Source organism: Conger conger, chromosome 8 (genome assembly GCF_963514075.1).
Source record: "Conger conger chromosome 8, fConCon1.1, whole genome shotgun sequence".
Classification (NCBI taxonomy): domain Eukaryota; kingdom Metazoa; phylum Chordata; class Actinopteri; order Anguilliformes; family Congridae; genus Conger; species Conger conger.
The window spans coordinates 24370615-24386720 of NC_083767.1; the positions used below are offsets into that span (position 1 = coordinate 24370615).

The 16106-nt window shown below is 38.1% G+C and overlaps 1 protein-coding gene across 8 annotated transcripts in view; it reads right to left on the reverse strand.

Moving 5' to 3' along the window:
* The window catches only part of LOC133135751 (lysyl oxidase homolog 3B-like), a 395104-nt gene that overhangs the window by 9375 nt on the left and 369623 nt on the right, over positions 1 to 16106 (reverse strand). For all 8 annotated transcript variants that reach the window (XR_009709433.1, XM_061253004.1, XM_061253006.1 and 5 more), the window contains 2 exons: positions 1459 to 1614; positions 499 to 658 (listed from right to left, as the gene is read on the reverse strand). Coding sequence is in view for 7 of the 8 variants with exons in the window: in XM_061253004.1 (XP_061108988.1) it covers positions 499 to 658; positions 1459 to 1614 (316 nt within the window). In the remaining variant the exon portion in view is untranslated. The remainder of the gene's footprint in view (positions 1 to 498; positions 659 to 1458; positions 1615 to 16106) is intronic.

Consider the following 16106-nt stretch of genomic DNA (forward strand, 5'->3'; position numbering starts at 1 on the left):
TGTGGCTGAAGGCAATTGTGTTGAGCTTCTTTCTATTATCACAAAGAAGCACCAACATACAATGAAGGAATAGTGAACATATTTTCAAAATGAATGCATTAACATCTGGAAGTATCTGGAAAAACTGAGCCAAAGGTTCCTGGTAAAAAGTACTGTAATAAGACTGGACAGCAGCAGCACACAGTAAACAAATTTGTAATTTCCTCAATTCCTTAAAAACATAAAACATCAAACTTCAAATTATCTCAGAAATAGGGGGAAAAACAATGATAACTAAATCTGATGTTTTTTAATACACTTAAAATCTTGAAATCTAAACCTTTCTTAATAATGACATAAAATGTACTAAACAAAATACTAAATGTGATTACTCCCTGAAGCACCATGACTGGGAAACAGAACTTTTTGACCAAAATATTGATATGACATTCTCCCAATATTTCCATGACTTTTTTAGTTTTCACCAAGAAAATGGAAACACAGAGTCAGGTCACTCACTCTCTGAGCAAATGACTCCAGCAGCGAAGTGTGTTCCAGCTTTTTTGCAGCTGATGCTCTTGTGATGCTGACAGTCGCTGATCCTCATCTCATTGCCAGTGCACTTGACCCCACTCATCACCATATCTGTCACATTGCTGCTGTCCCAGTACCATGTTTCCTTGGAGACAACCACAAGCACTGGGTGGTCAGAAGGGTTTCTAGCATTAAGAGTCTGCACTGTACTGTACTCAAAATATTCTATGAGATCTAACAAGAACCATGGTTATCAAATCCTTATCCTCCATGACATAATCATGGCAAAACCATGGATGGGAACATGACATAATTGAATCTTTGGAGGAGGTGAGTGCAGTGAGATCAGTAGTTCTGACTGGCTATAATGGCATATAGGAAGTATACTTTTTATGGTTATAGCATGTTAGCATGTTAAGAGCATTTTTGGACAGGAATTCTGATGACATACAGGCAGCAAGATACTCACAGCGACCTCATGCAGAGAGGATACAGGCATGCAGGAAGTAATTTAACAGAAATTATGTTATGCAATGACTATGTTACACACAGATTGATATCACATTGGGAGTATATGTTGGCATGCAGATAGCATGTTATTCACAATGATATCATGTCCTGTTACTTTCAGTGATGTCAGCAGAGAGTACGTTATATGTTGTGACGACATACAACATTCATATAGTACATTACTTGTGGTGATGACATTCCGTTCATAGGTTACTCAGAATGATGACATACGGGACACACATTACTCACAGAGACTGCATGCGGGACACACATTACTCACAGCGATGGCATGCGGGACACACATTACTCACAGCGATGGCATGCGGGACACACATTACTCACAGCGATGGCATGCTGGACACACATTACTCACAGCAATGGCATGCAGGACACACATTACTCACAGCGATGGCATGCGGGACACACATTACTCACAGTGACTGCACGCAGGGAGTAGCCAAGCTCCAGCTGTCTGCAGGCAACCATAGCCTCACGTGTGGTCCAGCCCTCACTGCAGATTGTGCCCCACCTGGACCCCACCTTAACCTCCAACCGACCCTCGTAATCCATCCGTCCACCCACAAGCCGGACCTGTGGAAAGGTCCTGTAGCATGTCAGTGTGCAAAGACCTGATTTATCCCACCTCTTTTGGGACCATCTGCTTTGGCCAACTGGTCACCAGAAAAGCCTAAATTAAAAGCTTTGTAGGTGGATTTGTGGAGCAGTCTGTAATATGTAAGTTTGAAGTTTTACTCGTTCAGTTAGTGAGTGCCAAGCAGTCATCAAAATGCCTTCATAGAGGGAGGCATTTTTCATATCTGAGACTGGAAAATTTTAACCTGCTTTCTCACAGAGGAAGATTTTCCATCTCACCAACAGGGAAAAAGTGTTAGTACCTAATTGCTAATGAGGTTTGAGGTCTTACGTGAAGTACAGTTTTCCACACATCATGTGACTTACTCCTACAGACATCATTTTCCTGGGTCCTAATGTGGCTCACATTTTAATTTGATATACATTTTTTTATTTTAAGCAAAATAAAGTTATTTCATTAACAGTCCCCACCAAAATTATTACAAAAGCAAAGTCAATTCCTTTGTTTTTGCATACACTGAAGACAATTGAGTTGCAGCAAAGATGTACATGAGATTGGAATTTCAGCTTTTACTTTCTGGTATTTTCATCTAGATTTGTTAAACAACTTAGAACATACCACCTTTTGTATCAGACTACCCAATTCCTAGGTGAGCAAAAGTATTGGAACATGTGATTGACAGGTGTATCTTGTTGCCCAGATGTCAATGGCGCTGGAATGGGTGGTGCTACTGGTGCTATAGCACCCCCTGGGAAAAAGTTAGAGGTGCTATCATAGCCCAAAACACCGCCTAGAATTTCGTCCAAAAACACAAACTCAGAAATCTAATAGTCCTGAAATAAACCATATTACTCATACTAGTATAACTGCAAGTTCAACACAATCACTAAACACAAAAACAACATAATGTAACTGTCAGGTTTGGGGGGCAGAGGAACCAAGCGGGGGTGATGAGAAAAAATGGCAAGTTTAATGAAGTAGGTAGATGGGGCAGACTGAGCGAAATCCAATGATCATGCAAAGTTAAAAAACTGGGTAGTCAGCCTAAATGGGGCAGAGGTACAGAAAAGGGATCCAGAAAGCAGAGTCCAAAGAGGCAGGCAGAACAGAACAGAACAGAATATCCAGGGATGACGGCATGAAGGAGGCTAGAACTGGGGTAGGGAACACAAGGGCAGAATTCAGGAACAGAGAGAGACGAACTAGCAAAGAGAATGCACGAAGACACGGAACTGGATTCACATTGACACACATGTAATACAAACAGCTTCGGATTAGGGAGTAGTCAATTGCACAGAGTTAAGGAACGTAGTGATAGTGGAAGCAGGTGAGAACACTTCGCAGAATTAAGGCAGGCAATTTAGAAACAGAACAGGGAGGTGGAGTTACAGAGAAGTGTAGAAATAAAGTTCTAAAAATCTGTTAGTATACGTGATTAAACTACAATTACCCAAAACTAGTGACTGTTAGTTAGTTAGTCAGTTAGACAGAAAAAATAGAGTGTTAATATACTTAGTACTGTACAAAATCTATGTTAGTTGGTATTAGTAGATTAGTGCTATCTACAAAAATGAATGGAGAGAAAGCAGGAAGTAAGAAAAGCGAGACTAAGAACGAATTGTGGGAAACCAGAAAATTCAGAAAACACCACCCCTAATATCTGATTGGCCACCCCAGTGCCACCCACCTGTCTTTCCCGTTTTGTTGAAAAGGACACCTGTCAGAAGCACCAATTTGATTTGCACATTGTTGGCTGTCAATCTGTTTTTACGAAGACACTGTCTTTTCCGTGTTCAAGACTGCTAAATGTGCGGCAGTCATTTATAAAAATCTGCGGAGAATTTCCTTTTTTAAATCCCAAATCAACTTGAATTTGTCCGTACGTGCATGAGCCCAACACACCGCCTAGTTCACCAGCACAATTACCCATAAATGGTTAAAGAAATGCCCCTAATTAATATTGATAAGCATAGAACTGTACCTGATGATCCCTATGCAGGCTATGTCTGTCAATGTCAATGTCAGCGTCAGCGTGCAAAGCTAAGAAGAGAAATGTAGAAAGATAAATAAGAAAGATAATTTGGACATTGAAGGAATTGATTCATAAAAGCAAATTTGTCCTTGTTTAAGTGTTTATTTGCTAGCCGATAACCAACATTTTTTTCTGAAGCTGAAATGGTAAACAGCACATTCACCATCAGCTGTATTATTGCGGTTTAAGCAATATTGCAATACGCTGTTTAGATTATAAACTAGCAATCAATCTATGGCCATTTCAGGGAGTTAAGAATGCAAACACCACAGGGAATTGAAAGCTACAGTACCATAGTTATCAAAGAATATCTGTGTGTTTTAAATCTGTAGCTGTTGATTTACTTATGGTGTTCATCCGCGTTTACCGGCAAACTGAACGTTGCTTTCCACTATGTGGTATCTACATAAAAATAGATAAAGCAATACATTATCATTAGGCTATTTATCCATTGGATATTGAAAGCGAAATTCCCTGCTTTCAGCAAAATATTTAGCATGTTAATCTCACAACCACGATTGTCCCATATAAAATGCATTGGTAAGTTTACCGTTACATAAAAAAATATAAAATTGTATAGAGACTTGTATTGGCATAAACGTAAAATCATTAGACCAGTCGCCTACGGTAAAATAGACTCAGTGTTATCATAAGCAAATATTGCACTCCCAACGGACTGCACAATCCCATCTAAATTCTTAACTGCAGCATATTTACAGTTTCATGCCAATCAAGTCTGGCAGGCAGAAGCCATAGGGAAAAGGGATTAAAAATATCAATGTAAATGCAAATCTTTAACAAAATGTAACTATTAAGATGGCCCAAAATGAAGTTTGAAAATGCAATTACATTGTTCAGAGATGCTCTTCTGCATACCACTGTTGTAATATGTGGTTATTTGCTTTACTGTCACCTTCCTGTCAGCTTTGATCAGTCTGGCCATTCTCCTCTGACGTCTCTCATTAACAAGGCGTTTCTTGTGGCGCTTTCTCCCTTCTGATTGTTGATGTGAACATTAACTGAAGCTCCTGACCCATATCTACATGATTGTATGCAATGCACTGTTGCCACACAATTGGCGATTAGAAAATTGCATTAATAACTAGGTGTAATAAAGTAAAATGTTCCTAATAAAGTGCTTCCTGCAGAGTCGCTATTTCCCTCTGCCTCCATAATGTGTGTATGCATGGGTCAAAGTTTCTGTAAATGTACGCCCATTTCTTTTTTTTCTTTTTTTTAATAAATCCAATTTATACTTAGAAAGTGGCAAATGCACCTTTCAAGCCCTGTTTTGGCATACACAACGGTTATAAATGAGGCCACAGGACATGACAGGACAGCTTTTAAGCTTGTATGGTGCAGTTTGTAAGCCCCTAAACTTTATTTTGCTCTCATCAGTGTGACAGGTTGAAATAATGAATATGTTGAATGGTAACGTTATGGTTGAAATATCATTTAAATGTTATCATTAAATAACATTAATTAATAGCTAGCTAGCTGGCTAACGAACGCTATCCTTTTAATCATATTAAGTTAATTTGTTAGATATCCATGACCGCAGATTCTTGAACAGGCTTAGTTACAGATCAGGGCATTATTTATTGTAATATACTTGAGATACCTCATTGTGATAATACACATTCTTGCTTTGTCCAGAATCACATTCTCACTAGCTCTGATGCACGTGTTACTTATGCAGTCACTTCATGTTATTCTTCTTCTCAGACTGAAATAAGCCTGTAAATATTATTATTATGTTGGTGTACCATGGCAGGGATTGCTCTAGTTTAATTTAGTCCATGATGATGGTCACACAACCACACAGTTAGCACCAGTATGATAGGTAGTTCTGAATGTCTACTCTTACAGGCATTTAGCAGATGCTCTTATCCAGAGCGACATACAATGAAGTGCAAATTGAAGCCAGGATGAGGATCCAAAACATGTAGGTTCATCTGTGAAGAACGTGCCCCCTCGAAACAAACAAAAACTGAAAGAGGCTGCAGTAAAAGCCTGGGAAAGCATCACAAAAGAAGAATGCAACAGGCTTGATGCAGTTATTGCACGCAAAGGGATATGCTACCAAATATTAAGTGTCTTTTATTTATTTAAATACTGTCTGTTTGCCCATCTAAAAATTGGGTAGAGTGAAAAGTAGTCAAAGTAGCATTTACAAATCTAGGTGTAAATACCTAGAAATAAAAACTAGGTGTTCATCTTTTTATCTCAACTCCAAATGTATTCAGTGTATTGCAGAAACAAAGGAATTGGTCTAGTTGTTCCGATACTTTTGGAGGGGACTGTAAAGTAAATAAATTTTGGTTCATTTTATGTGCATCAATTTGGTATGCCAAATTGTAATTGCAGGCTGGCTAATCTTTACAATATCAATATCTAGGGGTTTGGTGTTGGCTACCTACTTTCAGGCCACCATTAGCATAGCCCAGCCCCAGCTGTCTGCAGACTACCATGGCCTCCCGTATGGTCCAGCCTTCTCCACAGATTAACCCCCAGTCTTCAGTATTGTTCCCGTCAGGGTTAACAACCTCAACTCGCCCCTCAAAGATTTTCAAGGCTGGCACATTTTTCACTATTTTGAAGTATGAGTAAAAATGCATTTTGTGTGGCTGCACTAATTTTCAATAAAATTAATTTGTGAGTGATGGGGCCTCTGAAACAATCTCTCAGGATATCATATTGCAGCAGAACTCATCTTAGAAGAAGCACTGACACCGAACATTGCCTTTGTGCAGATGATTACCAACAGTCAAATTAATCATATTTGAATAAATGAGGCATCAATTGCAATTTATAAAACAGGCAGGACAAATGCCACAATCTGATTGGTCAATAGCAGGTATAAATGGTTGGCATATATATATAGCGCCTTTATCCAGCGCTGTACAATTGATACTTCTCATTCACCCATTCATACACACACTCACACACTCACACACCAACGGCGATTGGCTGCCATGCAAGGCACCGACCAGCTCATCAGGAGCATTTGGGGGTTAGGTGTCTTGCTCAGGGACACTTTGACACAGCCCGGGCAGGGGATTGAACCGGCAACCCTCCGACTGCCAGACGACTGCTCTTACTGCCTGAGCCATGTCACCTGAGCCTCTTACTGCCTGAGCCATGTCGCCCCATAAAGGTATAAAATAACTATATACAGTTGTGTTCAAATAAATAGCAGTGCATTAAAAAAAGTGAATAAAGTGCAAATATTTTTTAATAGCTTTTAGTTCCATATTTCAAATGTAGTGCAAATCAAAGCATTAGCAAATTTTATCAAGTCTGCGTTATTCTTTTACAGGAAGCAAAGAAAAGGAATATTAAACTGTTCAAAAAAATGGCAGTGTCGACATTCTCAAACATTACTGTTTAAACTGAATACATTTTTCAAGATTTAATTTCACTTTAAATGACTGAACTGATATTTAGTTAAAACATCCCCATACCATTATTTTTGCACCACCATGCTTCACTGTCTTCACAGTGTACTGTGGCTTGAATTCAGTGCCCGGGGGTCGTTAATGACCCATTGTGACCACCTTGCGCAAAGCCGGTAAAAGCACTGGGTAGACGCTGGTCGCTTACGAGTCCGGTACTCTGCTGTGCTGGTGTGTGTCATTACAAACTTAAAAAGGTAAGGAAGGCGTTCAGTTTTAAGTGTTGTGTACAACTGACGCCTTCCTAAAAGGTCTTTGGTTCTTTTCATTTATTTTAGGCTCGTGTGAGTCGGTGGTAGAGGGACGTTGTCCCCGGTATTGTATTTTTGTTTGTATTTCTTCCTGAGCTGCGCCTCAAGGGTTTTTATTTTCGTGCCTAGCATTTTTTTCGCTAGGTTGTATTTTATTTTCTGATCATTGGTCTGCGAACGTCAGATATAAGCACTAATTTTGGTTTGGTTATTCGCCCTGTTTTCTAAGGGTTGTTTTATTTTCTTCAGCCGTTTGGGCTTTAGTTCTGTTTATTCTAAATCTCCTTTGGGTTATTTTCTGTTCCTTCCCCTGTTCCGGGAGATCTTATTTTTCGTATCTGTGCATCCCTGTCTTTCGCCTCCCGGAATTTAGTGGCGAACACGTTTGCGTGTTAGTTTAGAAGGGTTTACCCTTCGTCGCTTCTGCCTCTCCGCCCAGCCCCAACCTCACACTCTTGATGACTACTAGACCTGAAAAGAACAATTTTACTCTCATCAGTCCACAGAATGTTACGCTATTTCTCTTTGGGCCAATCAATGTGTTCCTTGGCAAATTTTAACCGATTCTGCACATCCCATTTTTTCAACAATGGTGCCTTAAAGGGGCTTCTTGCTGATAGCTTAGCTTCAATCAAACGTCTTCTGACTGTAACAGCACTTACAGGTAAGATCTTTGATCTTTCTTGAGCTGATCAATGGCTATTGATCTTTGCCATTCTGACTATTCTTCGATCTGTTTTAACAGTAGTTGCTCATTTTCTTCTGCATGTTTCAGGTTTTTGTTGCCATTTAAAGCATATGAGATCATTTTAGCTGAGCATCCTATAATTTGCTGCACTTCTTTATACGTTTCCCCTCTCCAATCAACTTTTTAATCAAATGACGTTTTAATCAAATAGCCCATTTTACTTAGCAATTCAGAAGGAAATATATTTTATAACTGTGAAATATTTGCTTCCCATCTTCCTTAATAAAGGACAATTAATGACACCTGTTTTTTCGCAGAATGAATTCTCTAAACGCCACACTGCTATTATTTTGAACACCCCTTTCAATTAATGAGTCGATTACTCTGAAAAAGCAGCGTGCTTGTTGAGAGTTGGGTCTGTTGTTTTTCTATTACACTACTACATCTACAAGTAAATTATTTGCCATGCAGAAATATCACAACTACAGTTGACAGTGATTCCTCAATTTACTGTTGTACTGCTATTTTTTTTTTAGCACGACTGTACCATTGCCATGAGTTCTAATGCTTGTTTACAGTAGGGGTGAGTGAGTATGGCATTATCAGTAATTACTCAACCAACTAAATTGTGGAGTGGGCGGAACTTTGTTCAGTGTCGTTTAAACAGTCCCAATGTTTTCTGAGAACTTCAGGACCGTACTACATTGCCATTGTCCTTGCAGTAAGGTACATTGTAACGCTAAGTCTTCCACCTTTACATAGCGTCATGTAACTTCTGTCGTCTATCATAGAATTTATGGGTAGAAACACTTTACCATAAGTCTTGGTAAATGAAGGAATAGCTGAGTTTTTTGAGCCATTGGAGGAGGATCATGTACATGTTTTGTGATAGAGAAAATCCTCTAGACTACATGACAGGTGAAAAGTTATTTTAATTGCACTGTAGTTTTTTTGCTACAATGTTTAAAAGCAGCGCATAAAAAATGAGTTTGCTCTGGACTACTTTGCTTTGAAACATCGTGGCAACAAAGTTTAGATTTCATTGGGAGGTCACGCATAATGTTGCAACCTGAATTGAAGCGGTGTGTTCAAATGCATAAATGCATTGTCGGTGTCCTCCCATGTGCTGCTGTCTTCCACATATTGCCTACTAGGCATACTCATGTATTTCATATTTCATACTTCTTAAATGACTCTCACTCTGTGCTACACTCCATCTGCTCAGGAGGAGTCCACTCCCTAAACTGCCTGGGATACCAGCCAGAACTGGTGAGTCCTTCCCAAGAATGTCCTTGACCATTTACGTGGACTCTGATAAATTGGCCGGGGGCGGCCACCTCCTATCAAACAGTGTAACTTGCATTAGTTTGGCTTCAACAGTGCCGTAGAATTGTAGCTGATCATTTGGGCATTTACAGAAAATTGAATTATGTCACTTGATCGAATATGGCGTGCTATTAAGTCATGGCATGGGTAAGGCATATCCTCACCTAGCTAATATGAATTTGGTGAATCAGAAGAGAGCAGTGAGAAGAGAAAGCAATGGATTTGTACATGACACAGACTGCAAGTAGTTGCTCGTTATTAGCTAACATTAATTAATGTTTGCACTATTTTCGGTATATAGATAGTTATCTAGTCAAGTTAGCTACGTTATTTTTTTCAGCTTTGCCTTACCATTTACATACATATAATAACTTACAGGATGATTCATATAGCTGACCTGGGCGGCTGTTTAGCACGAATGCTTAGCTAGCATTTTAGATTCTGGTTGCTGGGGTAGACCATTTTATTTATGCCTCCTAAACTCCAGCCCCTTGTCCACGTTGTAGAAAAAGTTAACGGCACTTCTTACAGGTTTATATTATAGTATATATTCTTTTTTGTTGATTGTGCTTGCTTATAGGACTCTGGTGGACAAATGACAAATATAAACGTTTTATACTGGACACAAAACATTTTCTTCTCATTTGATTTTGGGTAGGTCTTTGGACACCTAGGTAATTTAAGACCCTATGCTGTTGAAAATATTGTAATTCCCACTTGGAAATTATGTAGAAGTGAGTTTCATGAGCCAAAACCACAAAAGTGTTGAAAAATATGTTTCTTTTATGATTTACCTCAATGCACAATTTAGATAGATTTGGAGACACAAAAAGACACCAGAGTACACTGCTTACATTTTGCTTCCTAGATCTTTAGTAGTTTTACCCATCACCCTCAGATTTTGCACACCTGTGGTTATTGAGTTTATAATTCAGAAAATCTATAGGTTTATCTGTCCTACCTTTTTATTTTCACCTACTTTGTTTTGTATTTGTAGCAGTTTAATTATATCTAAATTATGAAAATAAACTAGATTAAGTTGGTATTGTAAATGGTACAAGTGGCCTGCTTCATTTAAACCATTTTTTAAGTCTCTGTGATGCTCATCTCTGAAGTTATAAAGCCTCAAAATAGAACACTGCAGAAATGTGAATGCGACTGCTATCAGCGCAAAGGGTTTTTAAGCTTGTTTTTCTTTTCCCGTATTCCTATAAGCGTAGCCTATACACTTCTCATCTGCCCCATTTGGTTTCTTTTTTTCTCTGTGTTTTCCATTTTCACAAAAGAAAATAAAATGTAGCTAGGCTTTGGGTTTAAAACCTCAGAGAATGGAGAGAGAATAGCTTGTATATAACTTTGTACAGCCTACAGTCAATTATTGTAACCGATGAGAGCATCCCTGGTTACAGTAACATTTTGCTACCTTAAAACATCAACCGCTGCAGCAAAGCACTTAACTGTTTCCCTTACCTAAGAAAATCTTCTAAGGGTTTATATACAACACCCTCAGGTAATTCCTTAGCTAAGGGGAAAATAAACCCTTAAAGGTAATAGGTAATTTCTGAAACCACAAAATGCTCAAACCGCAACACTGTTTTTTTATCACTCCTCCTTCCCTGTAAATGTGACCTTAAAGCTATAATTAAGCTAGTCAACTTAAATAAATACATTTGTGTTACCCCAACTAACGTGACGTTACAGTCTTGAATTCCGGAGTTTGTAGATAAGGCAAAAAATAAAATACCGGTATCCTCTGATGTGGGTGCAGTTTGGCAACTTCCCCACTCATTGGTAAGGTTATTATTTTATTATTATTAATATAAATAATATCAAGGGCTAGGCCTACGTCAACCAGGTGAAGGCAAGTTTGATGTAACAGTCGAATTCTATAACAGCTGTCGCACGCAGAAAAAAGCTTACAAAACACCATTGTCTTAATGTAACAGATTTGCAGCTATCAACAGATAGCAACACCTGGCATGAGGCATGACATCTTCTCTGTTCATTCTCACTTCCTGCCGTAACATGGATAGCTATCATAGCTAGCAGAGCTAGCTAGTAAATGGCTCTGATCATGCTGTAAAGTTAGCTTGTTTGAACAGTTGCCCCATAGGATCTAGGATCAGATTTCATTCCCCAAATCCTAACCTTAACCATTAGTAGATGAAAAGATACAACGGACCCTCAATGAAAAGAAGTCTGACTTTTTTGTTTTTATCCTTGTTTTTTTCAATACCAGGCATTGTTGCTAATTAAATAAAGGATACATAAAAATTAAAATAATCAGATTCGTATTGTTAGTCATCATAGTAGTGTCCTTTCCCCCCCTGATTGTATGAAGTATTTGGGTTCTTGAGAAGTGCTATATAAAATTGTAAATATAATGTTTATTGTTATTATTACATTATATGAGTATGGTATGATTTAGCAGCGCAACAAATTAGCTGGTTCATATTTTTTCCATTGATTTTGGTATTCAGACCAGTACAGAATCTATTAGGCAAAATGGATTCTCAGCTAAGAGATTTTTATTTTGGGGTGAAATATCACTAAGTATCCAGAGAAATTACTTCACTTAATCAATGAAACCTACATACAGTGGGGTCCAAAAGTCTGAGACCACATTGAAAATGTGGGGTTTTTTCATGTAATCCTGGAAATAAACAAAGTTTTAGGATTTTGAATTTTTTAAATAAATAAATTAGTTATTTCAAAGCATTGCAAGAACTACTCAAAGACCAAAAAAGAGAAAGGAATGCAGGACAATCCACAATCACCTGACCTCAACCCCAGGCAAGAGATTGGTGCTGATGCCTTGATGGAGAGCAGGCTGATCAATTTTATTTCCTGTCTTTTGAGGCTTTCAGCAAATGCAAACAAAAAACATTTTTAAAAAAACATAAAACTGTTTTTTCAGCCTCTGCTCAGTCTCATTCAGCCAGCAACCACTGTCAGACATTCAAAATATATTTAAAGGCAACCTCTGCTTTCCAAACCCAGCTGAAACCGATCCAGGGTCATTTTTTTGGGTGACCGTCTACTGTAAAAGTCAATGATATGGCATGTGCTTGATGTGAAAAACACATTACAAGCAACAAAACGTTTTATATGAAAATTATTCAGCTGCAATCTTCTATAGCTTGCCTTTTTTAAACAGTTGGATCATATAAGCAGTAATATAGACATTTTGATGATGGAAAAAGCTGAAGTGCCAGTTAACACAAATTCCTAATACATTACATCCCAATCCCATTATTTCGCTGAAATTAGTGCTCTCATACTGTAAGTACAAAATAAATAAGCCAATAAAATAAAGTACAAAATAAAGCTTGCTGAATAAAATTCAAATGTGTAATTGCAAATAATATTACGCAGTAGTAATTTGTTTATACATTGCTCCTCCAATAAAGATATCCATTAGGGGTGATCCAAAATACCAAAGACGAGACGTGTAGCCATCACGTTTAATTAATTAATACATTTTTCCGAACACGAGTGCTGTACAAGTAATTACTATCTGTGATGATCGGAGAATTGGCGTATTTTATTATTATTGGTATTATTATTTATTTTCATTGGCTACAGCAAGGAATCTGTAACATAAACGTCAGGGTTCCTATACAACGTTGCACTTTGCAAAAATCAACAAAACCGAAATGTCCTGAATACATTGCACAGTGTTTAGAAAAACTTACCCAGCGTGTCCCTTCAACTCGTTTCAGCATGCAACGTGCAGACTAATCTGATTTCTGATTTAGAATATAATTTGTCTATTGACTATTTGTCTATTGGCTGTTCTGTAAATAGTTGGTTTACTCTCTTGTTTGTCAGCTGTGCCAGTTCTAGCCTATATGCCTTGCATCCTGTGACTTCCATATGGATTTGCTTTCTTCTTATGTTCTTGGTGTTTTGGGGAATTTGGCCTGACTTTCCTTTTATTTTTCTGCAATTTACAACTTCCCAATTACAAAATTATTCTGCTGATTTTCATTTCAAATAGCAAAGCCCCTGGATGGACTACAGGAATGACAAACAATTATTTGTAAAGCTAATAGTCAGAAGTAACTATAACAACGCGTTGGGACTGATCAAACAGTTGCTGGATGAAACTCCGGCCACTTCCGGCTTAAGTCACGGTCACTTGTAATAATAATAATAAATATAGCTGCAAGCAGCAATGAACGGGCCCAAGCACCATGGGCGCAACCGCCTTGGTGGCACAGTTGTGCCAATGACATGTTTCACAATATGTACACACTTTGGAAATAATCACCTTCCTGGACAACGAATAGTGTGCACAGGAATTCCCCTTTGATCAATGAAGATGTTGCTGCTGCTATTGGAATGCATCAATGATATAAGCCTCACTTCCTATTGCCAGATGGTGGCGCTATAATATTGAGCTGTGTATGGTTTATGGATTTGATTTCACTCCAAAAATGAACATATTTGTACATTTTCAGCCAAATTGGAAGATGTCGAGTAAAATTAAAGCCACTTCCTGTTGCCAGATGGTGGCGCTATAATATTGAGCCGTGTATGCTTTATGGATTTGATTACACTCCAATAATTAACATATTTGTACATTTTCAGCCAAATTGGAAGATGTCAAGTAAAATTAAAGCCACTTCCTGTTGCCAGATGGTGGCGCTATGCCATTGAGCCTTTCTTGGTATATGGATGAGATTACACTCCAAAAATGAACATGTGTGAAGTTTCTGCCACATCAGACAATGTAGAATGAAACAAAAATTACTTCTTGCTTGCACATTGTAATAATATGCTCCAGTCCTGTATGGAGAGCAGAGATGAATTAATTTCAATAGATTTTACAGCGGGAGGCAGAATTTACGCTTGAGAAGTCATTCGGTTATAAATATGCACTCAAAATAAAACCATTGGCGTAAAGAAACTATTCAACTTTATTGTGGCCGCACCGGGGATGGAACCGCGGACCTTGCATGTCTTAATCCACTGTCTGAACCATTAAGCTCTACTGCCCTCTTATACACGTACCCCATCTATTGGCCAAAAGTTGTATGTTTCCTTTTATCTTGGTTAAATAATTTCTCTCCGAAGTGTCGGATAATATTGCATTAAACGTCTCGTTAGCCAGCATCATTCTTTTCCATTTCACCGGTAATTATGCTGCCTGAAACGCATTTGTTCAGCCAAATCTAAAGGAGATGCCAAGTCTCTGCCCTCAATCCGGTATTTTCATATTAAGTCAAAAATTCCTAGCGAAATTGTATGTTCTCTTAATTCGTGTTTAATGACAAGCAAAATAAACTAACATAGCTGGCGATTTAACTGAAAGTTTTCTATTCATGTAAACAAACGTAGCTGACCTGTTTTTTGACTCACACAGACAGTGGACAGGCTGGCTGCTGTTAGCCAATGCGCGTCATCTCGCAACGACCTGCATGCCATACCTTTGTTGAACATAACGGTCTCATGTTAACACAGAGTTCGACCACAGCCATCTCAAACGTAAACGTTTCTTTTTGACTTTTGACTTTTTTAAATATATGCTACTCTCCTGCCAATTAAAGACAGTCATTAAATGTCTTTAATATTTATTTCAGATATTCTATTCAAAAATGAAAATAGATGCAAAGAAACGTCGGGCTGGGTGTTGTCAATACATTTTGTCACGTAGACTGCAGCTGTAAATCATACATCGTTATGCCTACTGGCTCGCTTGAAAAAAAAAAAAAAACATATCGTTGAAAAATCACTTGAAGGAAGAAAAATATAAAAGTTCCACTTTCTGCCAATAAATGGAATCCCCGTATCAGAAATGGGGGGAAGTTACAGCGACGCAGTTAGTCTGTGAGTAGAATAGATTGTGTAGACAACTTCACTGTTTCCACAAAGGTGATGTGCTTTTTAACAGGACTTGGTCAGTGTAATGATATAAATGCTAGCATTCGATTATGGTCAACGGTACCGAAAATGCCCGTTGCACCAGCCATCATAACAAATGTCCCAATATAGGATCGATTTAAACCTCTATATATTTTTATTTCACGTTGACAGTGTAGGCTATTATGTGTATTCCGACGCGAATTACATTTAATTGGGTTACGGCATTCACTTCAACCGAATGAAGTCAAATAGAAACGGCTCGAATTCCTTAATAAGGATTCTTGATTTTCAAGCTAACTTTCCGAACAGCTGTTTTGTATTGAGTCCTTAAAATGCTACAACACGGTTTTTTTTAAACCAAATAACATTGAACGTCATTGCAAGATATATGCAATACCAACTTTTGCCAGTAGATGGCAGTCGCGTATTAGAAATGGGAGAGTCATTTGCGACTTGCGTTGAAGTTTTAAGACTGGATATAATGAGTCTCCAGCGAAAATAGCGAACTATTATTGCTTAATGGATGTGATGACACTCCAACAATGAACATATGTGAAAAGTGTTAGCCTCAAAATCAGGCAATGTAGAATTTAATACCTTTTTGAAATTATTTAATACATAATTGTATTAAAACATAAACTGTTTGGGTAGCATTACAAGTTAATTTTAAGGCTGACCAGAGCCATACCATTCCAAGATATTAAAAATCAGTTCATAGTTGTGTGTCAGGGCTATAATATCATGCTGACCACATTTTGTGTGAATGTGATGAACCCCCTAGGAAGAGTATTTCAAAGTTTGGTACGTTAAAAAACACTTAAAAACACACAAAATCCAAAATAGCTCACTTCCTGTTGGGAAAAGTTAA